The 25,103-nt window shown below is 37.1% G+C and overlaps 1 protein-coding gene across 1 annotated transcript in view; it reads right to left on the bottom strand.

Moving 5' to 3' along the window:
• Positions 1–25,103, bottom strand: part of LOC106668894 (paired box protein Pax-6) — a 165,416-nt gene that overhangs the window by 28,793 nt on the left and 111,520 nt on the right. Inside the window, exon 7 of the mRNA XM_024227243.1 lies at positions 8,869–9,094. Within this exon, the coding sequence (XP_024083011.1) occupies positions 8,869–9,094 (226 nt within the window). The remainder of the gene's footprint in view (positions 1–8,868; positions 9,095–25,103) is intronic.

Below are 25,103 nucleotides of genomic sequence, written 5' to 3'. Positions count from 1 at the left end.
AAAACTAGCCCTTTACCCAAAATTGTGTAGGATTAAAGTGAAATAGTTTGACATAAATAAATTGTAATTGGAACCTCAGTGGGTTGGTCTGCCATATCTCTTCGGTGACGGGTTTTAACCAAAATTATTGTTAAAACCTGAAGATGGCGGTAAGTCGAAACGCAACTAACCATACCAGCAAGAATAGGCAGATCAAAATAACGAAAACTACGTCAGATTTATCCGGCTTCTTTCTCACACCGCAGACCAGAAGAGGAAATCTGACAACATTTAACATAATTGGACAGTTATGAGTTTAATAAATGATTTAATATTGGCCAACTTTGGTGCAATAAAACTGGAGTTAGAAGCGGGTGATTGAGTGTCGACGTCTCGCGAGGGCTGTGAAAGAGTCGGAAAGAGAAAGCGTTTGAAGGATCAAGGTAGCAAGTAAAATGTTACCCGGTACGCGTACTGTGTGCGTGAAACATTAGTGCTACCCACCCGATGAACCTATGGGCAAATCTTCCGAACGAGGTAAGAAAAAAATAATAAAGACGAGAGGTGAAAAGATTTAGGTAAAAAAGATTTAAAAAAGGTATGTGTGTAAAGAATTACAAAAAATTTCCCCGCTCACCATCCACCGACACCCGATCCTCGCGTCCAATTTGGTACTGACAGCCCGATTGTTATCGCCCACCGGCTTACGGTAGCCCCTCTGAAGTATTGCATTGTTGCACACTGAACTAAGGTGTTCTTTTTTTTCCCTAGCCTCCTTTCATATTATAATTGTATGCAACATCGGGCCTAAACATTTTTTGTCTCGTGAAATTGATCCAGGTATTTGTCAGTTGTTATGGAAATAAACTACACCTTGAGGTCGTTTCTTGGATGACGAGATTTGGAGGAAGTTCGCAAAAAACCAGGACTGCATGAAAGAATGACGCGTTTCAAAGAGTAATTTACAGGTCTAAATCGTTGTCAATCAATCTCAACCGTCATCCTCAGACCCTTCCTATTGATTTTTGTTTTTGATACGCCAAGGTCTATATAGGGAAAAAATATTATCACTTCTTCAAATATTCAAACGCGCCATGGTGTAGCGTTGAACAGTATTACTCATAATTTATTAGCCGATGTAAAACCAATGAGCAGACCGAAAAATCCATTTCAACTGAATAAATGCATATATACAGATATATTCGGGATTGAGCCTGTGAATTCAACTACTTCGTGTTTTGGCAGTCCAGAGTCAGATCTGTCGGTTTTATTCATCAAACCAGCGAATTAGGTTCCAGTGGTGGTCAACAGCTACGACGTAGGGTTAAGCAAGACTCACAATCTCATTCATTCTTAAATACATTCACGCTAATAAGTATTTCAACAAACACAAACGGGAACACGAAACTATCAGTACAACGAAAATGAAACAGCTTTGTTTTCTCCAAAAATTGGAACTGGAGACCCAAAATCTCGTGTCGTTGTTTTCCTACACGCTCACTGTACGAAGCGACGGAATGACACCTTTTCCTGTTTAAATTCACACTAGTAGGGTGGTAAAGTACGGTACTCCCCTTGTAATCGCTGCCATGCACACGCAATACTTTTCATATACGATGGAATTCCTACGCGCTTACAATATAGGTCCAAAAAATTATGTTGGACACATCGAGCAACCTTTCTCTATATGCCGGACACATACCCGATCTTTGGCCAATAGAAAATGTATGTGTGTCAGCCTCCCATGACCTATTCTTTTACGATTCAGACTCTCTGCAGGGCGTTTTTTTATTACACAGTGTTTTTGATACATAAGTCCCTATCTGACAACCCAGCTCGCACATCAATCAGATAAACTTTGTTTAACTCTACAGTATACAACAATAACTAGTATTATTAAAAATATTCTTTACAGAGCAAGTACGAGAAGTGCAGAAAAGAATAATTAACAGATGCTTCAATTTTCACAACGAAACAACGCAGAGAAAGATCAAATTTTTTTTAACATCCTTTCCATGTTTAATGTTTACATTTCAACTTCAGTATTTAATTTGGTTCCTTTTATAGTCATTATTGCGTAACTTTAAACAAAGAAGAGGCGTTCCAGAACGCCTCAATACCACCCTTCTATCGACTATAAATAAACTGTGCAGGTTTTATACACTGAGCGACTTTTCTATTCTCGTCATCGTTACGATTGTGATTTTAATTTTATTTTATGTAATATTTTTAGCTCCTACTATCATGAGGTTTTCAAGAAAGCAACTTTTTTGTTTTATCTCATTGTCAGCTAAAGCAAGAGTTTCATGTCTAGCGACAGTTTTCACTGGGTGTTTTATTTTTTTTCGGTGAATACGTCGTATTTCAAAGGTGTTTTTGATTTGTATTTGCTTGTTTTCATCCATCTTACAATATTGACATCGATCTCAAACGACGATGTAATACTATAATTTAATAATGATTGATATTTTGGGCTGTCGTGTATTTAAAATGTTGAGGACGTTGCATGGCTCAGGAATGCCACGTAGGGGAAGATTTCCTTCAATCGAAAACGTTGAACGATTGGCAAGTTAGATGGCAAAATAATTTAAAAGGTAGATTAATCTATGAACGAAGTATCTATTGCAAAAGAAACGACAATAATGAGGTCAAACACAGATTTTTCGTCTGTCCATGATAGGCGGAACAAAAAGTACGCCAGTGATCCCTCTTTCCATAAGCATGGCCACCACGCTTAAATGATTTCAACAAAAAATAGGAAATGTACAAATACTTCATCGGATTCGTGTCGGAGAATTTTACAATCATTGATCATGGAAAGTCTCTACTAAAAGTATTTATCTTCTAAGAGATCGAATATATAAATTATAATTTACTGGTTTATTTATTGTCTATTTAGTATTTATATTAACGGTTCCGGATAATTAGAAGGGTGTAGTTGGGTTGTTTCCATATTTCGCTTGAAAGAGGGAACCAACAAACGACTTTGCACAGTAAGCTTAAATTTAGAAATTGTATCAAGAAAATTAAAAAAGAACTGTGTGGTGTTTAGTGACCGTTAGTTAAAGATTATTTGGAGGTCGTGATATGCGGTCTAGTGTGACGTAGGTTTTAGAAAAACATTTACTTTATCCTGCCAACGTTTCGGTCTTTATTGGGTTCATCTTCAGGGCCTGGGATTTATAAACATTGTTTAAATTATACAAATACATTTATTTAAACAATGTTTATAAATCCCAGGCCCTGAAGATGAACTCAATAAAGACCGAAACGTTGGTACGATAAAGAAAATGTTTTTTTAAACCCTTCGTCACATCAGACCGCATCTCACGATCTTCAAATAATAATTAAAAAGAAACTTTTATTTTTTTTCTTCATGCTCCTCAAAAAAATACATGTAATTTTACTAATATGTGATTTTTTCAATTACATTTTTAAAAATTCTTTTGATAAATTAAATATAGATTAAGATGGCTCAATTCAAATACATTTTTTTTCTTTCATACAAAAATTAAATTGGACTAGTTCAGATTTTTCCAGGTTCCTTTTAATTTGAGCTGTTGCCAAGAGCATAGGCTGCAGAATAACTCGGTCAAAAATGACAGGAAGAGCGTCAGGACCAAGACCCCCAAGACACTCTGGCTCATGATAGAACGTTGACCAATTTTAGAGTTGTTGTAGTTGCAGCCTCCACCTGTGTCTTCAACGTCGTTTTAGAATAGTCAAACACTCCTAAATAGTTGAGTTCTTTTACCACCTGTATTTTACTTGTTTCCAAACATATCTATACTTTATCATTTATTATTTTATTATGAAAATGTAAGCCCTTTAATTTCGTTTTATTAAATAGCATCTTGCTCTGTTTAGCCCATGTCTTCACAATTTGTAAAACTCTAATTTCCTGGATTTGGAGGTGGATGAGCAAATAAAAACCAAACGTTGAGGACGTGTAATGTTGATAATATAATAAATATAACTTATATATAACTTTTAAAGTGGCTTTGTTCGAAAAGATGATTTCAATAAATGAGACAACGATGTAAATAGTGATGGAGTTCGAAAACGTGCAAGACCAAATAATCAACAAAGAAGGTAGGGGAACGCCATAAGTTATCAATTTTCCCGTAATGTAACTGAAGGTCTGGGAAGTTGGCGTAGGTCTGCAGATGAAGCGAGAGGGGCGAGGCGAAGAAGAAGAAACGGAGGAGTTGGGACGGAGAAGGGTGGAACAGGAGGACTGTGCAATCTTGCCGGTGGAGGAAGGGGAGCTAACCGCTCAACCGAGAGGAACACTCCACAGTGAAACTTGGAACGTTATTATTTCGGTGCCCTTCCTTTTGTTCCACACCCTAATTTGGGGACCATCCCGCTACTCGTTTTTACTTCATTTTATGGGGATGGCAATTTCGTAGGGAAAGGGTGACTCGTTAAGCGTAATAACCATTCACGTAAGTTTTGGATATCTACGATATTTTCTAACTACTGCAGTTCTACTCCAAACTTTATCAAAGATCAAAGTTAATTATCCGCGTACTGTATCCATTGTCCATAACCCCCTTTACTCTGGACATAGAGAAAAAGAATACAAACGAGAGGTAGAAAGTTTATTTTGCCTCATTATCCACGTCGCAGTTTTTATCCAGGGTATTTCGACTTACATAAAGCTAACGATTGAGGGAGTGTAAGAAATTGCAAAAACCAAAAGAAGAATTCAATCAAGAAAGTAAAAAAAATTGTTTTTGACAAAACATTTGGATTCGTTTCAAACACTTCAAAGCATTAAATATGTATTTTACTAGAAAACAGAAAATTGCTCCTCTGAATATCCAAATCCAATGTTATTACAAATGTTAGAAAGCTAAATCCTTATAAATAAGAAAAAGAAAAATGAAATCTATAAAAACTCCTCAAACGTTTTATTTTATATCGCCGGTTATGATTTATTTACGGAAACCTGGTTTGAGCTTTAAGTGTGATTTATAAAGATCTAAAACTTTGTAAAGTTATCTGTAGATCGGTAAAGACGTTTCAAAGTTGCCAACATTTTTGTGATTTTGGAAAAAATATCCTCGACTGGAAGGCGAAAATTTTGATAAAAACAATTTTTTGCGCAAAAATTGTATTCAAGGGGTATTTTTGGGTGCGGAAAACGAAAATGAACCTTGTTTCTTGATAAAAAAATGTTTTCACCTACTTTCCTTCGTCGTTTGGTCATTCCATCAAAATAGCATAATTACCACAACATGGGTATCGAAGATATTGAAATGTATAATTAAATGTGCTTTTCTGCCCATGTTATTCATTTATTTCAAAATTCTTATAAATCTTTTGAATTATTTTTGACGAGAAGGAGAATAAGAAAATAATATGCTACGCCCTAATTAATGAGATTAGGTACATAAAAAGTAAAAAAAAGCAAAAGACGCATTCTGTAAATTAAGCCAAAACATAGTGAATTTAATAAGATAAAATGAAGTATACCTTCACTAAAGCTCTCCGTTGCCATTTCATTTGTCGCCGAGAATCAAATAGATTACACGACATTTGAAAAATGGCAAAAAGGAGGGAAAATTCGAGAGGTGAGGTTGAGATGGGAAGTTAGTGTCGGAGCGGATCGAAGTCACGATAGCGTAGCGTAGCGGTAGAGTAGCGACGTATTTAGCCGAAGGTCGTGGGTTCAAATCCCGCTCGTGACACTTACTTTTTTTATCTTAACCAATTCCTTTCATAAATATTAATTCATTGAAAAATGTTAATTGGTCAATCGGACCACGAACTGTAATAGATTTAGTTATTATGATTACTAGAAAGCGTAATTTGTCTTTTTTTCAGCCTATATCAATAACTGTTGGCTTTTATGTCAATTAAAGCGAGAAAAATTAGGATAAATTCGGAAAAAAAAATCCTCAAACTTTTCAATTTATACCACCGGATCTGATTTATTTACGGAAACCAAGTTTATGCCATTACGTTCGGATTTAAAGATTTTTTTGAAATTTTCAAAGAATTTTCACAAAAAAATAAGTCTGAGGCAAAATGAAAGCAAAAATTAAAAGAACAAAAATATTTAATAATTTACTCTTTTCTTGTGTAAAAAAACGAATATGAAAAAACTTTTTTAACGTACTTTGACTAAGTCGCTGTTAGGTGACGTCCATAGCCTGGTAAGTGAAACTATTATTTAAGTATTTAAAATATTAGGATAAACAACTTTCATAGAACTGCCAAGAAAGAAGTTTTTTGACTTTTAAAATGACTTTTTCAAAATTGTTAAATTAATTTTTTTTTAACAAACAGCAAACGTTTTTAAATTAAAACTTAATTTTAGGCCTACCTGAAAGTTGACCTGGCTTTGTTTGAGCTCAGAAAAGAGAATCAGATTGTTCCCAGGTCAAGAGTAACTATAGCGTTTTCGAGTTTTCTGCAATTTTATTTTACCTTTTAATTAAGGGATCAGGCCAACAGCAAGCCTTGCATTATTCATTAGGAGCGCAGCCCCCGACGGGATTTGACTTAGGTTTGTTTATACAACCTAATTAATTTTAAGCCTCGCCTTCCCATCATCCAACGCGACTGTTCCAGGCGGTGGTCTGCGAGGGAAAATCAGTTTGAACGTCTGATTTTCATGGAAGGGGAAACTCGGCAATTTATAAAAGAAGAAGCCAGATAGGAAATTGTTCAGGATTGCAGCCATGTCTTAGAAAAGAGGGTTTCTGATAAAAATCAAATTATCAGCCGTAAATAATGGGTAGTTGAACTCGATTATGAAATACCAGGACGACGGTGGGATTCGGACCCACGACCGCACATTTTACGAGCCGAAAATCTGTCGCCCAAACCAAAAAAGGAATAAAATAATAATTTCATGATCTTTTTCAACTAGCACAGATAATCTAGCAAATTTGCCTTTAGCGAAAGAGGAAGAATGAATAAAAAATTAAAATCTTACATGGTTGTGTGAATTGAATCACTACTGAAGATGGTGAGAAGTGGATAGTCAGTTCGGAAACCACCCAACTACAGACTCAACACCGATCTAAAAGAAATCTTATGTAAAAAAAGTTGATAATCAGTGCAGTAAATTAATCATTATTTTTTCCTTTAAAAACCTAGTATAATAAGCGTCACCCTCTGCAGCATTGCTCCAACGTCATTCTATTATAATATAACCATCTATAGGCTGTATCTAGTCTGCCGATGATACCGATTCCGTTAAAGACTACTGTCCAACAAAATATTCATACACGATTCAATACAGACTTTTCTTTTTGTCTCACTTCTGTGAACACAATAAAAAATTGAGAAGCCATTGTGCCAGGTCACACTATCGCCGCGAAAAGGGGCGTTCAGTGTTCCCTTTGAAATGGATCCCAGCGATTAGCCATCATCATTGGGGCGGCTAATACTGATCCGTATCCGAGGGAGTTTCGTTTTCCAGTGTTCTCGAAGACAGTCACCGACGGAGGTCTAGATTAATAAGCAATAATCTCGTTCTTTGATACCTCTGTGAGCCGGATAGGCAAGAAATCGTATCACATTTCAAAAAGTCCCAGGTAAATGTGCCCCTTTCAAGGCCCTTCAGTCACTAATCGCCGGCGGATTCGCCTCTACCCGGTAAACCCGTGGTAAATCCAGACTGACGCCTGCTGCTGTATAATGGACTAGAAATCGGACAATAAGCGGCTAGTTGTCGAGTCGCAGGAGGCGGACGAGAAGTGCCATAAAACACACTTAAAAAATTTCTAGTCTATTGAACGCAGATAACGGTCTCTCCCTTCTCGTTTATCACTAACATCTTAATAATCAGGAATATAAAACAATGCGGGATCTTGGCCAAGGAACAGGCATCAAAGAAAGACCATCCTGCATACGACGGTTTTCGTGGGAAAAACAATGGATGTAAAGGTATTTGCAGTCGAAAAAGTAGCTGATGATAACTTTTTCAACTTTCTAAACAATAGGGTGATACAAAAGTCTGCGTTTTTTGTTTTATTTTTTTAAACATATTTTTGGCTAATAATAAAAAATTTCATTCCGATTCAATTCAATCCACCTTTATGCCAAACGACCGATGCCAACGCGATACCTTGAAGCGTCTCTTGATGCGAAAAACTCTTAGCACTCATTTTCAATTTCTGAAGGGATTAAGAAGATAAAATTTCAACTACTTAATTTTTAATTTGGCAATGTTGGATGTGTGGAGTCTTGCGTTATCTTGTTGCAATAGAACGTGTTTCCCATTCACCAGTTTAGAGCTGAGTACATTCTCCCAAGTTCCCACAATAAACCTCTGAGGTTCTCCGGGGATGAACTAAACGTTACACTAGAAATTCCACCATAAAAACGTTATAAATTTTTTCCAATCGTTCATTTCTTGAGACAGGCTTGATGACTGTCTTGGCTTAACCCAACTTCTTTTTATAGTTAGGGTTTTTTTAAATAAACAATTTTTTTCGTCACAAGTTTGATGAAACGAATGTCATTTGGGTTTTGCAAACGATTTTTCCACGTTTCTACCCCTTTGTTATGCCTGATGTGCGCCAAGTTGTGCGGGACACACCACCTTCTGGAAATAATTCCAGTGAAGAGCCAACGCCGGAAAACACTACTTTGAGACACTCCTAATTCTGAAAAATGTTTCTGCGTGCTTGTGCGTGGTTGTTTTACAAATTCTTTTAGAGACTGGAATTGATAAACCTAGGGCGTCCACTCCGATGTTTGTTTTCAAGCCTTGTATGTTGTCTCGGCGTGATAAATGCAAAAAGAAGACTGACTCAAATCACATATGCGGTCCATCTCCTATTATAAGTATGTAGACAGTGACCAGAGTTCTTCAAACTTGTTAATTTCATTAGAAAACAGAGGATACGAAATAGGATATAAACTTACCGGTTTTGTGCGATTCTTCGTGGGTTAAATGAAGGGGGGCGGCGTTGTGCGGCAGGGGTAGGTGGGGGGCTGGCGGAGTGCCCGGATACCAGGCCCATCCTGCTGCAGCAGCTTGCCCGTTGAACATCCTCAGTTTGTCGTAAACGGCCTCGCTCTGAGCCTGGGCGCTCGCTTGCTGCTCTTTCTGAGCGGCCAGATTCCTCAGAACGCGGTTTATTGAAGAAACCTGAAGACAAAAACAAGAAAAACAATGAAAACTGAAATAAAAGAAAAACTTGTATTGGGGATATTTGTGATATCATCAGATACCTCGCGATGTTTACGGGCATTAAGATGTTTGTTTGATTTATATAAGCTCAACACCACACATATAACTGATATGCATAGAATTGTGTTTATGTCTATTATCTAATTCGAGTTTTGGCAGTCCGGCAGTATTATCCGTCCCGCCATCGAAGTTAAGTTCCAGCTGTCAACATCAAGGGAACTAAGCTACTAGACACACTCATTCTTAAAACACTTTCCTAATTATTACTATTCTCTGTTAATATATTGCAATAAGCACTCTCGCACTGCACATTCACGCTAATTCATACATTCAATCTCAATAACACAAACGGTAAATCTATCCAACACTCGGAACTGAAGCCTAAATAATCACTGCCTCGCTCAAATACATTCTCATATCACTTGGAATTCCACGTTTTCTAAACAGAGCGAAAAAGTGACACCCTTCAATTAAGTCGAACACATGGAGGTAACCTTTATCCAGATACCGATTTCGAAAGTGTAGATAAACAGGCTGATGACGCGATGGAAAGGTACATCTATTTATTTTTAGTTTGTGGCTTTTAATGATTAGTTTATCGGCTTTTGGAGAAGTAACATGTGCGTTATGGGCGCACGCAACCCCTCTGTTTATTTATGGATAATAACGCAATATGATTACGTACGCGAATAAGGGGAGGAGTGACTTTATAAAGACCTAAACAGATGTAATTTAATGAATCCTATCAAAGGGGATATTTTGAATATTCCATCTAATAACATTTTTAGGCTCCAAAAATTTGAAAACTACGCTATATAACTATATTTTAGCAAGCAACGTATTAAATAGAGCGTGCATGCGGTTGTTGTCGAATAAAGGTCGGCAAACAAATGAAAAAAGGAGTTTTTCTACACTACCTCATTCTTGACCTCTCCTCACGACTTCAACAAATTATGAAACAACAGGTCACTAAGAAACACACACAGTAAAGTGTTGAAAAAGTAATTTGGTTGTTACCGATTATTTTGGTCTGTCCATCCTCGCTGTGTTATCCTGCTTCAGTATTTCTGGCGGGTTTGTTTGGAGTTTTTTTTTCCGGAAACCTTGTACCATCAACAATATAACATTCTTCAATCCATTGATATCGTCTGTTATTGTAAAGACAGACCGATCTAGCGAGGGTACCAAAATGATCGGTAACGAAAGTATCACAGAAAGTAAAAGAACAGAATGCAAATATTTACACAGTTCTCGGATTAACTAGTAAAATCCGCCATTACGTTATTTGTCATGCATGGGCGAGACATTGAGAAAGGAATATTGAAGAAATCAATTAGAAAGTGCTTGCTGTTCTTACTATCTTTTGAAGAACTTGCAATGCGATTTAAGCAGGAATTATACGGAATTACAATTTTGAATTTACATATATATTTTTATATTATAGTATATTTTTTCGTCAGTTGGGAAGGCTCCCATAACCATTACTGACAAAGACCGAATCGATTCATATTAATATTATAACGAGGTAAGGGAATAAAGAATGAAGAATTAGATACAGATTGGTTTGAAGAACACAAACTTCAGCTGGTCGGCTTCGCTTTCAAGTCTCAAACCGGCGAAGTACATAACAGTTTTCTAGGCTCGTGATTGGAAAACTGTAGAGGTCTTTTTCCGATTTCATTACTCCCCTTATTGGAAAAGAAAAAGGAGATAAAGAATGTTTTTTCTATATCGGCCCGATGTATAACTGATCCCGTTTGCTCACGTTTTCCCGCCGGGAAAACTCTGGTTATTAGACAGTGCCTTTTTTTTCAAGACTCGAGATTGGAAGATTGCACTCCAGCCCTGGTATCTCTACAGTATGATTAATTTCCAGATCGACTCACGGCTGGTGTTTCGACAGTTTCGCGAAATTCACTAGCCACAGTCTAGTGATGGGGACGCGTTCGCGAGGTAAGCAAAAGAATTAACTCACTTCACTAGGCGAGCAATAAACCCCTCGGAAAAAAAGATCGGTAGATATCACCTCCACTCTGATAAATCTTCTGTTTAATTTTGAATTTGAATTTGAAATTTAATTTTTTAGTATTTACCACTTCACAATAATGTGACTAAAGGGATTCATCCCGTTTGCCCAACCGCTCTCAGCCTTCCTAATTCACTTCTTCAGATGCTTTTCAGCGTTCTCCGCCAGCCCAGTTTCAACGTTGCGCGATCCTACTTCCTAGGGTTGAGCTCTGCTCTAGCTCTTATTTATTTATTTAACTATAGATCGTACTCAGTCCTAAGAAATCACGATGTTTACAAATGAGCTCTGCGAGTTGAAAAAAAGTGTTGATTTCTTTTTATTTTATGTTTAATAAAATACTTAAATTTTACATGGTGTCAAGCTGTTCCCGTCAAACCTCTAGAATGACAAAAAATTATGAATGAACCGTGGTCCGATTCTCAACCTTTTTGCAGATATTCATTATTTTAGGGTTTTTCAACTATCTACGGCTTTTGCCATAAATCTATTCACAGTTCCTGAACTATTAATGATTGGGGAAATCGAAAAAAAGGATAGAAAAAATGCATTTAATTTTATTCATGAAAATACCCTTCTAGCATTTTCCATTTAATTTTTGGTAAAAAAACAAACACTAAATCTTTCAAAAATTATTAAATTTACAATTTGCTAAAAAACTAAATTTGCATATTCGTTGGAAAACTTCGCGGTAGAACTTGTAAACTTTCATAAAAGCTTCTTCATTGAATAAGCTTTCTAGCAGTACACCCTTTTTATTAATCATTACTACTCGAACTAAGATCCAGAAAATTTATGCTAAATAGGAAAAAAAGTATTGACGGTGTGAAAAAGGGGGTGGCGTTAATCTAGTAATTCAACTTTTTGTCCTAGGCACAATTTATTTCCCGACTTTAAATTAAGAAAAAACATGAAACGAAATAAAAAATAGACAAAACAAATAAAAAAAGACCATAAAAAATGTAAATATTGAAAGAAAACACAAGAAATAGAGACAATAAACCCAGTGAACCACCAAATGACGTTGAACTTTTCCTTTTTTTATTCACTCATTACAAGCAAAAGGTAATAAAATTACAAGATTTTTAATTGTTATGTGAACAAAATGACGAACTGTTCAATCTTCTTCGATTAATTTATGTATTTATTAATGACAGTAATAGAAAAAGGTTGAAGAGTTCGTCATTTCTTTCTTTTATATAACAACCCTCTTGGGGGCGACGGTGGCCGCAACTGTTTAGGCGTTAACACGGCGCTCATCACTGTAAGGTAAAAGGTCCCGGGATCGAACGCAGGGCCGCTGGATACAGACATACTTACAAATGGGCTTTTTTTCAAAAACATCGGCACCCTGAGGGTTGATATGACCTTTGCTGTTGCGAACCTTGTTATAAACTATTCATGTTTGGGGAAATCGAAAAAAAAGGACAGAAAAAAAGCATTTAATTTTATTCATGAAAATACCCTTCTGGAATTTTCCATTTAATTTATGGTAAAAAACAAACACTAAATCTTTCAAAAATAAAAATAAAAAAAATATATATATAGTGTTGGAAGAACCATCAAAGGAAATTACTGAGAATTTAGCTACATTTAAATAGACGATTGAGATATTAACATATATAACTAGACGGTGATTACTGCTGATCTTATATTTCAAACAGGCTAAAAGGTCAAAATATTTCAACGTGAAACATTATATCTTATCAACAATTTTAAATTATCAAATCGATATGCAGGTTAAAAATAAATATATAAATAAAAAATTAGGAGTAAAAAACAAACATAGAAAGGGGTTATAATGTCGTTTCGATATTGTAAAAAGCTTTCAAGAAGGCTAAAACGTCAAAATATTTCAACGTGAAATATTATATCTTATCAAAAATTTTAAATTATCAAATGGATATGCAGGTTAAAAATAAATATATAAATAAAAAACTAGGAGCAAAAAGCAAATAGGACGAGGGGTTTTAATGTCGTTTCAAATATTGTCAAAAGCAAAGAAGATAAAATGAACCTTCATAATGCGCCTTATCGCCATTTTTCTCATTTTTGTAATTGTATTCTGTCGAATATACGATGGATTTTAGAGAAGTTTAATTTCGAGCCTTAGGAAATGTTTGTTGTTTTGTGCGGTTGAAATTGTAAAGGGTGTAGTAATAAAACGGGTACGGCTTCTGTAATGGAGAATGTCATTAAACCGAGGGCGTCAGTAGATCAGTCAGGGGGGCGACTCCGCTCCAGTGTATGCAAAGTGAAAATTGGTGCCCTTTTGTCGGCCGGGATTGAATCGCCTTAAACTAAAATCGAACAAAACCTTTACAAAAGGAATGCCGTGAGGGTCGCCAAGAAAGGACAAACAGAGCCTCTGTGTGCACATACAAACTGGCCAATAGGCTCAACTGCCACTCAAGGGGGCTCCATTGAATCTCCTTGTTGATATTCAGAAAAGGTCCTTACTCAAACATCGTCCATAATTGAGAAGCATCCTTATTCATTACCAGTCAAGTACTAAAATATAATGGCTCTTGACACATGCTAATCGGTTATAATTATATTTCCCCTTTTTTCCTTCACAGCGGATATTCTCAAGCACGCCAGGAATTTGCTGGTCTAATATTCACATTTTTACAAAAAATTGACTAGTTTGGCCGTATTTTTAAGGGCTTCTTGCACCGTTTTAAGAATTGCTTTGTCGGATTCGATAATTTTTGTTATTATTTTTTTACAGCACGGCTTCGAAGCAGGAAGTAACTTTGTTGAGTTCATGAATTTTATATTATAGGATAATCAGTATCTATAATCATTAATGGAGAAGTAATCCATTACTTCATTTCTATCACAATAGGGAGGGAATCGTGAAGCCATTGGCCCTTTTGGCGTCTTGGAGAATTGTCTGGAAAGGTTCGCCATGAAGAGTGTCGGACAACGGGCTTGGGACAAGAGTCGAGAATTGTATGGAGCGTCTGTATCGACTTCTTGGGATTTGAAGGTCTGTGTGGATATTAACTACGGAGCTTGCCCAATGGTTCAAGGATTTTAGATTATAGCGACTGGATTATTGGGATATTGGAAAGCTCAGCTGAACCAACAATTCGATTCCGTACAGATTGGTTAGTCTGTGTCATTTCTAGTCTTTTGAGTCGAATGTGGGGGGTTTCACCAAAATCTTTCGTCGATGTAAAAGTTCATATATGGGACGGAATTGGTTGCTGAGAAAGGAACAGATTGTAGTAGATGGGAAGAGAGGTGATACGGACAAGGATGAAGGTTATATGGTTTTGATGATTCTGATCCTCCATTTCTTAAATTAGTCTTCCAAATTGGTCTGGGCTTATTTTAAGTATCAGGATTAATAGACTGCAGTGTAAACTGAATAAACGATGGGATCAAGGGCCTTGCCTTGCGGAACACAAGTTTCAGGATAAGAGATGGGAGAGAAGGATGTTCCGATTCGTACTATCAGACAGATCAGATTTTAGGATGAGCTTCCACCGCAAGCCCGGTTCCCACACGCGTTTGAATGGAGGGTACTTCTAGGAAAGCACCCTCAGATCTCCTTCCGCTCAAGGGAGGAGACGTCGATAGTCACCACGGGTCTGTTCAGTTCTATTCTATTGAGTCAAATGTGGGCGTTCCAATTAAATCTTAAAGTCCCAAATAGCATACGACATTCGTTGGTAGGAGAGAAAAAAATTGTAGTCGTTCCCGATTACTCATCGTCAACAAGACAAGAGGATCTTTAACAAAAAAAAAAAAATTGTAGTCGATTGGAGAAAGTTATTCGTTGTGTCTTATCTCTATTTTTTTAAACGATTTGCCAAACAGGGGCATTGGGTGTTTGTGAAGGCCCCTGTGTCTGGGTTTGCTGAAAGGAAGGCGGTATCATCTGCATATATGAGAAGTAATATGCTGACTTGCGGAATATACACTTCTGCATCGTGCATAGAGAAGTGTTTAGTATTATCGGAGAGATTTTAAGGGCAGGTTAGGATTGTTGTTTGGGCCAGTGAGTGGAAAGAGCTTGAGTTCAGCAAGCCCGGGAGACACTCAATCGAAGGAAAGCAGCAGCGTTCATGCAAAGTCTACCATCTTGTGTATCGAGTGATGCCACCTGAACATGATGGGATGGAAATGATAAAGCTTTTAAGATTGAATATATCTGTTTTTCAAATATTAGCCAAGTAACGGAAGCAAACTAAGGGGGCAATTTGACTCAGAACGGGGCCCCTAATTAGGCTTCGATATAAATTAATAATTACAGAAATAAACGTAGAACGAATAAACGAAATTAAAAAACTAACAGCAATGAGTACTGAAAACAGTGAAAATTCAAAAGGTATGGTTGAGATGGGAAGTTAGTGTCCGAGTGGGTCGAGGTCACGATTGCTCAAGTGGTAGAGCAGCGGCGTATTTAGCCGAAGATCGTGGGTTCGAATCCCGCTCGTGCCATTGACATTTTTATCTCAACTGAAAACCTTAATTAATTGTAAGATATTAATTGGTCAAGCGGACCACGAAACTAGTCAACTGAAAACAGTTTTTATTTTGCAGCAGCAGCCATTGTGTTCTCCACAGACATGCTTTAGCTATGAAACAAATACCAGCCTCTTTTAAGAAAGTTTTGGATGAGTCTGTATAAATTTAATTATAAAAAGTCGCGGTTATTGAAGTTAAGAATTTTCACAATGCTATATGGGAAGCCTTCATCATTCCCTGTTTTACCATATAGAAGTGTCTCGTGGGAAAGCACTTCCAAGATTACAGGAATTACATTCTGCAGTCTTATCTCTGTTGATAGGCCACAATGTCAAATTGGTCAACGATTTCAATGATGAGAAATTGCAATGTATTCTGTCGTATATGTCAGATATTTTCATGTTCTAGATGCTGAACCCGGCATCCGTTTCCAGCTACCAAAAATTACACTCAATATACCCAAATTGTGCAGGCTAAAACAAGCCTCACTCTCCCCATTAATTCATTAATCATTAATATTCAAATTATTACTTTTGAATTTGGCTCGAGTTTTACATTCTTGTTGATTATGGTCTGTCCAAATTTATTTTATGTCTTCCGGATTTTGTAAATAAAGTTAAGTATCTAAATCAAGTTAAGTATGTTTGTTTTCATAACCCTCTCCATCGCCTAATTAGGAATGGACTGGATAATTTATGAAACTTTAATTTACTACATATACTATAAATATCCCATTTTAAATACTTGAATGCGAGGGATCTGCCCTGGATTTTGTTCTGTGAAAGGCTAAAGTTTGGCAAGTCTGACTTAGAGAGTGCTGAGGTTTTTGAGATTTAGAAACGGGTTTTATAATCGATCATTTCTTTTGGCTTGGAAAGAAATATTAAAAACTGAGTTGTGTACAGTGGCAAAGAAAATTATTAGGAAGATTTCGTAAGATTTTTGTCGCAATGAGTTTAAAACTAAGGGATTTTTTTAAACCAGTACGAGGAGTGTTAAAAACCATTAAAACTACTGACAAATGTTATTTACTTTGCCTATAGTCTTGCTCTCTGTTTTTATCAGTCAGACGCGTTTTTGTGGAGACTGAAGATGGTGAAAAACCGAAACGCGTCTGAATGAAAAAATCAGCTATGATTTGCAGACCAAGATGATAGATTAACTATCAAACTATACTCGATAAATTATCTCAAATTGCTTCCGTTTTTCTTTTTTGTCCATTAGAATTTTATATATAGTACAATTTCACCATGAGATACTTTGGTCTGTCTTCTGTCTGAACAGTAATTTTAGGTATGATCTTTCACGATAAATTTGCTGATGAGATAAACGTTATTCTTAAAGTTTGCAATTTTATTAAGCACACAAATGTTTCGTTAATAAGTTACAAAATATTGAATCCTAACTGTTGAAATATTGCCATAACTAGTCGATTAAGTACGTAAGTTACGATAAAGATCTGAATTCCTACGACGCAGTAATTAACATATAAAATTACATGCAAAACATGATATATTTTCAATTAGTAAATTGTAGTTAAAGATGGGCTCGAGAGAAAAAAATGTAAAGAATATTTGTGGACATCATATTTGTTTTAATTACTAGGCTGAATACAGTAGATATATTGGACGGAATACATGTTTTGTAAAGGGTTGTAGTTTCATTAAAAATTTTCTAATAATAAAAAAACATATTCCAAAGATTTGCGATTTTAATATAAATCTGATGGTGGGATTCGTGCTTTCAGGCTTGTCCGGCCCAAGTCTGGATCGGCCGTTCGGAGATGGACCACCCGCAGTTTTCAGCCTCTGTCTACGGATCTGTCAGACCTCACACAAGCATCTGAAAAGTCAGTCAACAGATTTGAGCCGAATAGGGCTGTTGCTACTGTTGCGATGGGTTCGGTATGACGGCACGTTCAAAACTCCTGACAGGCTATTATGACTGGACACCTACGGGGCAATCGGTTAAGCACAATCGTCTATTTTAGAAAGCCTCAATTAATATTGGTGAAACTTTTTGAAAATCAACACATCGACTGTGTAAGCCGTAATTAGGAAAATTATTCTGTCTGATAACTCCGATTTTCCGAGTTTTGCCTGACTGGTATTAAAGTCTTATTTCCAAACTGTACCCACCTTTGTTATTTTTTTTCCTATTTGTGGCCTGCGGATGGATGAACTCTTGGCAGCTTTTTCCATCATTGCTCTCGACCGTGCTAAAGGTCGACGCGGAACCGGGACAACTAACAAGAGTACGTCCATCTGCAGTTACAACATAGAGATTTTAATATTTTTACAATTTCATTCTGGAAAATGAGAGTCAAAAGAGAGTTACGAAATATTTGATCACATAAGTCTCCCATCGATATAATAGCCTTGCAATGACTTAAAAAACGCTAGGTAAACAATTGTTATATTTTATTATTAAACCTATCTAAATAGAATTAAGATGTAGCTTGATCGTAACTCATGGCCTACTCTCCACGGTTTATAAGGATGGTCTACTGAAGATTGAGAAATACCGGAACGCAGACAAGACCAGCGAGACTAGTAGGTTGAATGGAGACGACATACTACATTTTAATTCTAACATAGTGTAAATAAACTAAATACCTAAACTAACCACAGAAGAAGGGAGGAATGATGAAACGCATCTGACACATAGCGATAATAAACGGACCAGATGATCGGAGACTAATAAACTACAGATTTTACAATTAATTTAGCACTCAACTTTTCATTGGTTAGAATATTTTGATCGGTTTAGGTAGAAGTTGAACCGTAATAGCTGTGGTTCATTCTTTTCATAACCGATGAGAATTTGGTTCTGATCTTATCGATACAGGTGCTTATGTTTTTGTTTGGCCGAAGACGTCACCTTCTAAAGTTTTATTTTGTATACGCAAGATGGGGAAAAGGAAGAAAAATGTATCATCGCTGAATTGGGGGAAATTAGTACTTACGAGTAAAAATGCTCAAAATTAAACACCGAGAGTGGAGATCGACTATGACCTGGGGGTCGACGATGCCGGAGGGTTTGTTTAGATGGCGTGACTTATCTTGTAAAAGCTAATGACATTAGCGTGATGCAACCTAAGCCAAGCGGGCGCATCCTCCTCAATTCCACAAATTGCGTTATAGGGAATGCAATTTTCCAACCCCTTCGAGGGCGCGGGCGACCTCCGATCCTGAGGCGTCACCGGCCTCCTTCCCCTTTACACTAATCATGCATGAAATACACGTTCAGTTTGCCAAATACGTCTTGAAAGGCACTACCTTTATTAAAGACCGACCGATGTGAGATATATGTTGTATCTGTCTCTCCATCCTTACTTCAATCATTTTTAAATGAGTATGTATCCTATTTTTCATTCATGAGCACCAAAAATCCGGCCTAAATAGAAAAGTAGTTTATCTTTATGGAGTGTTACTAATTATTTTTCACTCTTTAAATTAAAATAAAGAAAACAGTTCAATTTCATCCTTTACAGAGCCAACTTGTCGAGTGAGTTGATTAGTTTTCTAATTGTTTTCTTTGATGAAACTACAAATTAGAGTACAAAATTATTATTTTTTCCTTAAAAGCATGGTTTTAAGTAGAGATCTCTGGCAGATGCTTTGGTTTAGGGCTACCGGAAGTCTCGATCGAAAAGGTGGTACGGCTAGAGATGACCATTTTATGCCCTTAGTGCACTACGAAACCGTCATTTAACGGATTCCTTGAAGAAAATCCAAACGTGATGTAAAAGGTAAGCTCTAAAGCAATCATCAGAAGGCTTCGTTCTACTACTGAAGAGGCATTGACTAGAAAGGCAATCCCGCTTGGACACTTGACCAATGGTGAGCTGTTCGCTTCACAGATGAGTGCCGGCTTATGGCAATCGAATCACCGGGACCGTGCCGGGAGAAGAAGACGTGGATATTGAGGAATGGAGGACGCTTTGCTCCATGTGCCATGAGTCACAGCTTTTTCAAAGACAGTTACATCATTGTCCATGCATGTACCGAACTGATTATCATCCAGCATGGATCTTTGACTGAACTAAGGTACATCAAGGAAGCTCTTTTGGAAACTGTGCTCCCATTCTCCGCAATCGAAATACTAAATGTAAGATATTTCTCATAGATATTTCACTGAATGATAACTATAACAAATAAAGTTATAATCACATGATAAACTGCTTCCTTCACAGTTCGAAAATTAGGATAGGCGGACTGCTTTTCTTAACCCTTTCTTGCCCGACATTGCCTCAGGTAGTTAGCAAAGTTGCTATAGATTAATCCCATGAGTTTAAGGCAGGTGCAGGGTTCCTTCACGTTTCAACCAGTGTATTGGCAATAGTGATTTTGTTAGCGCCAATCTAAAATCTTCATTTCGGAATCTTCTATCTCTAACATAGTTCTTCACCCCACCATCACATCTTGTATCGATTGTAATATTTTTTTTTTTTTTAAATTATTGGCCTTATGATCTTGCATATTAGCCATGGTACGAATTCTTGTGTGTTCAAATTGGGGGTTATCGGGAAAAAAGGGCCAGAGGCGACGGTGGGAATCGAACCCACGACAGCGGCGTGAGAGTCTCTCATGCTAACCACTCGGCTACCGCGGTCCCCGATTGTAATATTTGCCAGACATACAATTTTTCATAAACCTTTTATAATTTAACCCTTTCTTGCCCTAAGGGCAATGCTAATTTTATCAATTTTGTTTGAGGTTAGCAGGAAATCTCGTGAGCTTAGGGCGGGCGCAGTCTTATTCCTGTTCTGTTTCAGCGCGCGTATTAGCAACACTGATTTGTTTGGCACTAATCTAAACTTTGTTACTAAACTGACGGGACTTCATGCTAACCTTTTAACAAAATTGCTAATGTTCGTCTTGCTCTAAGACACCTTTCACCCATAAAGGGTTACTTATGTCCAATTCTAATTAAATTGTTATTGCTATTGATTGGTTTTAAAAGAAGTTATTGAGAAGTGAAGGCAAAATGTGAACCAAAGCCTAGGATCTAAGTATATTTATGGGAATCCAAAAAAAGAACAAAAATACATATAGACTTGTCCTAGATAATTTTAAAGTTTGCTTAGTAGAAATTATGACTTTACCAATAATTGAATAACATGTTTTTTGCCAATCCACTGAATTTTCGATAATTTTAATATTAAAAACCTAATTACTCGTGATTTGGGTGTAATGGCAAATCCCATGTGACCGATTTCATTATGTGGTAAAAGGAACATACTGATCATTTCACGGCGGCTGACCACCTAAGTGAATTAAAGTGGCTGCCGACTAGCTCATGGAAATAATTACGTCACGATCGCTAATTTTTCTCTGAGGCTTTTTCCCAGGGGTGAGTATCCCTCCCATGGGAGTACAATCGAATTTCCTCATTAATACAGGCTGTTTATTCCCCCGTTCCGCGCCGATCCGCTCCATCTACATAACGATGCCTGTCGACCCTCGGGCCACCCTCTGTTATATATTTCTTCCAAGATAAAAACACATCAAATCCTCATCGGTTGATGTTCGATTTCCCTTTCCCATCGTTAATCTTATTTCTATCTGCTAATCACTCTCGTTCTTCTCTTGTTTCTGTTGCGAGGCCGCCAACTATGTTTGTAAGTCCATTACTAATAAATGAAACTGCAAGGCCCGCCGGCTGTGAAAAGCCTTTTCCCCGGTTGTCGTCCTATAAAAGGGGTGGCAGCCGTAGGTAGCGGGGGCTTTTTGTATTGTCTGCGAAAGGAGGACAAATTGCGGGCGATGAAAGAGAAGAGAGAAAGACCATAAGAATGGTTCGAACATACTGCCCATTTCACGGTGGTTGCCCGCTTAAGTGCATTAGCCTGGAAGTGAATTTGTTTATTGTTCTTGTTATTAGGGGACCCGATGACGGGGGGGGGGTCCCGAGAAAGACAGATTGGCTCCCGCAGGCCTCCGATTCCGTCATCCAACTGTCGGAATCAATTTAAAGTCATCGATTATTTATTATTATTTGTGGAGAAATAGACATCCATTATCTTCACGATGGTAGTAGCAGTAGTAGAATACTGGGCTCTTGAACTAGAAAAGTTTCTTTAGAACAACAACCTAGGTACAAGTGACTATGCGCTTCGCTGTAGCAAGTACATAGTTTCACAAAATTTTAACAACGTACGTCATCTAATAAAAACTAGTTGCGATTAACAAAAAAACTCCTCCCAACCGGAGAGATTTTTTTAGACGCGTCTGTTACTGCGAGAAATAGATAGGATAGGAAGATAGCCGTCTAAATCTTACGATCTATTATTACAATTTAAGGTACCCAGGTATATCGTAGAGGCATACTCAACTTGTGCATTGTTGTAACAACCCACTCTCCCAGAGTCGTTGGCAAATGCCACTTCAGCTTAAGAAGGAAATGCTTAAAAGTTTTGCCCTGGAAAGGGATGAAAAGCTCTTCAACGTTTAAAGTCGCTTTTCAGAATGTTCATCCGGATCGGTCATTACTTACCTTCGACCCACCGGTGGACCTCTCTAGATAATCGGTTTTTCTACCATCCTCGTGAAGGAGGATGAATTCACTCGAAAGGTCTCGCAAAAAACACAAAATTGCCTGTTTTCACATTGAACTTTTTTTCATCACTGCTTAAATAAAAAGAATCTACGATGGGCCGGCTATCGGCGGCGACATTTAAAAGCAGATTCTTCCCATGAAAATATCGCCCCCCACCTCCAAAGTAGACAATTTCCATAATCATAGCTATAGTTGGTTATTTTAAGATTAGCCTTTTAGAGTTAGGCTTTTAAGATTAGGCAAAAGAAAATGTCATATTCGTACAATCAGCTACAATTCAGAAGTGTTTAATGGATCATATTTTTCAATCAGGTTTAACATTTTGGATTTTGAAGTTTGACAGGATAATCTGAATATATCTGATACCTTCTGACCACTTGATGACTGTTGACATAATTTCGCAGAAAATATTGTACGTTATATCTGGGACATTTAAAGTGAAAGGTCACTGTGTCAACCCTCTAACCTTCGTGGCCACAGACGCCTCTATTGTCTATTATTCTCACTGGTTGTAAGAAATCTGAGCATGACGAGCGGCCGAAATGCGTCAGACTGACCCACACAACTAGAATAATAAAACAAACCGATCAGGAACGTACAAACTACATATTTATTGTCATTTCATCGCTCTTGGGCCAAAAAATGTACAGTATGATAAAGTTATGAACTTTTTACGTTTAATTAATGGTTTATATTTTCTAACTAGGTTTAGCTTTTTGGATTTTGGCAGGCTGATTGTTTAATCTGAGGATATCAGAACTTCTCACCTTTAATGACTGTTGAAGTATTGACTGAAGAACAGCACTGTGACTTTTTTCTACTAGAAATTTCATATTTCTCGCATATAACAAAAAACTTAAAAATTGGATATTTCACTGAGGATATTGCACGGCATATATGGAACTCATAGAGTGAAGAGTCGCCGCAAACGCTCCTATTGTCCAACTATAATCACTGGTTGTACTGCCCTCCCTGAGCATGACGAGCGGCCGGATAATGAATGTCTTAATGAATTTATTAAATGCCTTATTTAAGGACAAATTTTATTTTGTTATTTTTTGTTGATGTTTTCAATATAAAAATAAAGTTGCAAAGTACTACCTACTGCAATACTATACTACGCAATATAATACGCACCGTCGTGCTGATAATAAATTTGACGCGTTTCTTATAATTTCGAGGGCTTTGAGGACCAAATATGAAAATACATTTTTTACATTATTGTTGTTACAGTTTTTATGGGAACGCACCTGTAGGGTGCATTGAACAAGGGGGAAGTGTTAATAAATAAATTTANTATTTATTTATATGGCCCGCAAGACTTCCGACCTTTCTTGTTAAACATTTCTACTGGGTCGAACTTCATTTGTATTCATGTTATTCGCGAAGCCGCCTAACCTGCGACCACCCTCCGGGATTCGGCGTTTCATTTCTTCCAAACCTGGGGTGCGCAATTGCAAATTTTACAGTTTTTTTTTAATTAATTAAATTTATTTATTAAAACTAGTCTTATTAGACCAACCATTAATTTTACAATAATATTATAGAATAAATAAATGTTTACATTCTTATAAAACCATTGGTACAATAAGATTTACATTTCACTATTCACTATTCATTTTTAACTACACAAGTTCATATGGCTTTGTTCTTTTTAATCTTCTGACCGTGTTTCGGTTATGTGAGAGTTTGGTCGCTTCCACATTCTCGTGCTGGCTGAGGCGAGCCTGGTGTTTGGCGGCGAATTTGGGCGATTGGTCTATTAATTTTTTATGCCCTTCTATAGCGAGTAGTCAGTGGCTTAGCCTGGTGTTAAATCTTCTAGTTAATTTCTGATTGAGTCGTCATGCAGTTTTTTTAGCTTCCGTTTAAGTTTCTGAGCCATATTGTTAAGAATGTTTTTGTCTGCAGGGTCTCTTGATTGTTGCTATCTTCTCCTAGCCTTTCTTTTCTGATTTATTAGTTCTTTAATTTCCTTCGAAGCCAATTGTTTTATGGATAGTCTGTATTACTAATACTATAGTATTACACCATGCTGAAGTCTGAATGATTGAGGTGAACACCTCTGCTTCATTATCTAATTGTTCTTCCGTTTTTACAGGAACATTAAGGACTGTTTTTGCATCCACGTCTAAGGCAAAACTACTCCAGTCAGTAGTTAAATTAACTAATGTTGGCTTACATTGTTTTTTTATTATCCTTTCACTTAGCGTCAGTATAACTGCTGAGTGATTAGAATTTAGATCAAAGTCTTCTGTTACCTTGATGAAGTTAGGAGAAGCTTTTTTGGTAATAAAAAAGAATGAGAGATCAGGTATTTTGTTGCTGTCTGTTGGCCAGTAGGTTGGTTTCCCTATAGAATGATAGATGCACCCTCGCGTAGCTTTCCTTGGTTCGCGGCCTTTGGTGTTAGTCAGTCTGGATCCCCAGTCGACATGTTTAGCGTGGAAATCACCGCCTACTATGAACCTTTCGCCTAGGTACTCTAGGAGTCTCGAGTAATCTGAACGCTTTAGATTGTGCTTTCGCGGGCAATATACTGCGCCAATAGCTATATTCTGTTTGACAGAGTTAAGTACGACCACGGTGAGTTGGATCTCATCAGTTTGAAGAGAACGATTTTTGAAGTGTCGTATGTTGTCCTTTATGATGATAGCGCTACCACCGTTAGGGTTGTTATTAGGATGGATGGTGTGATATATTCTGTAGCCATTTAATTTTAAAAATGACTGTTTTGTTAGGTGGGTTTCAGTTACTAAGCAAATATCAATTTTCTGCCTATTTAGAAATATTTCAAGTTCTTGTTTTTCCCTAGTATGCCATTTGCATTCCAAGTTGCTATTTTAAGATCTTGTCGGCTCATCATTTGAAACTAATTTTGCTTCTAGTCTTTCTAGCCGC

This window comes from Cimex lectularius, unplaced genomic scaffold (genome assembly GCF_000648675.2).
Source record: "Cimex lectularius strain Harlan isolate CLEC.00 unplaced genomic scaffold, Clec_2.1 scaffold224, whole genome shotgun sequence".
Lineage (NCBI taxonomy): Eukaryota > Metazoa > Arthropoda > Insecta > Hemiptera > Cimicidae > Cimex > Cimex lectularius.
This window is presented reverse-complemented; position numbering and strand designations above follow the sequence as displayed.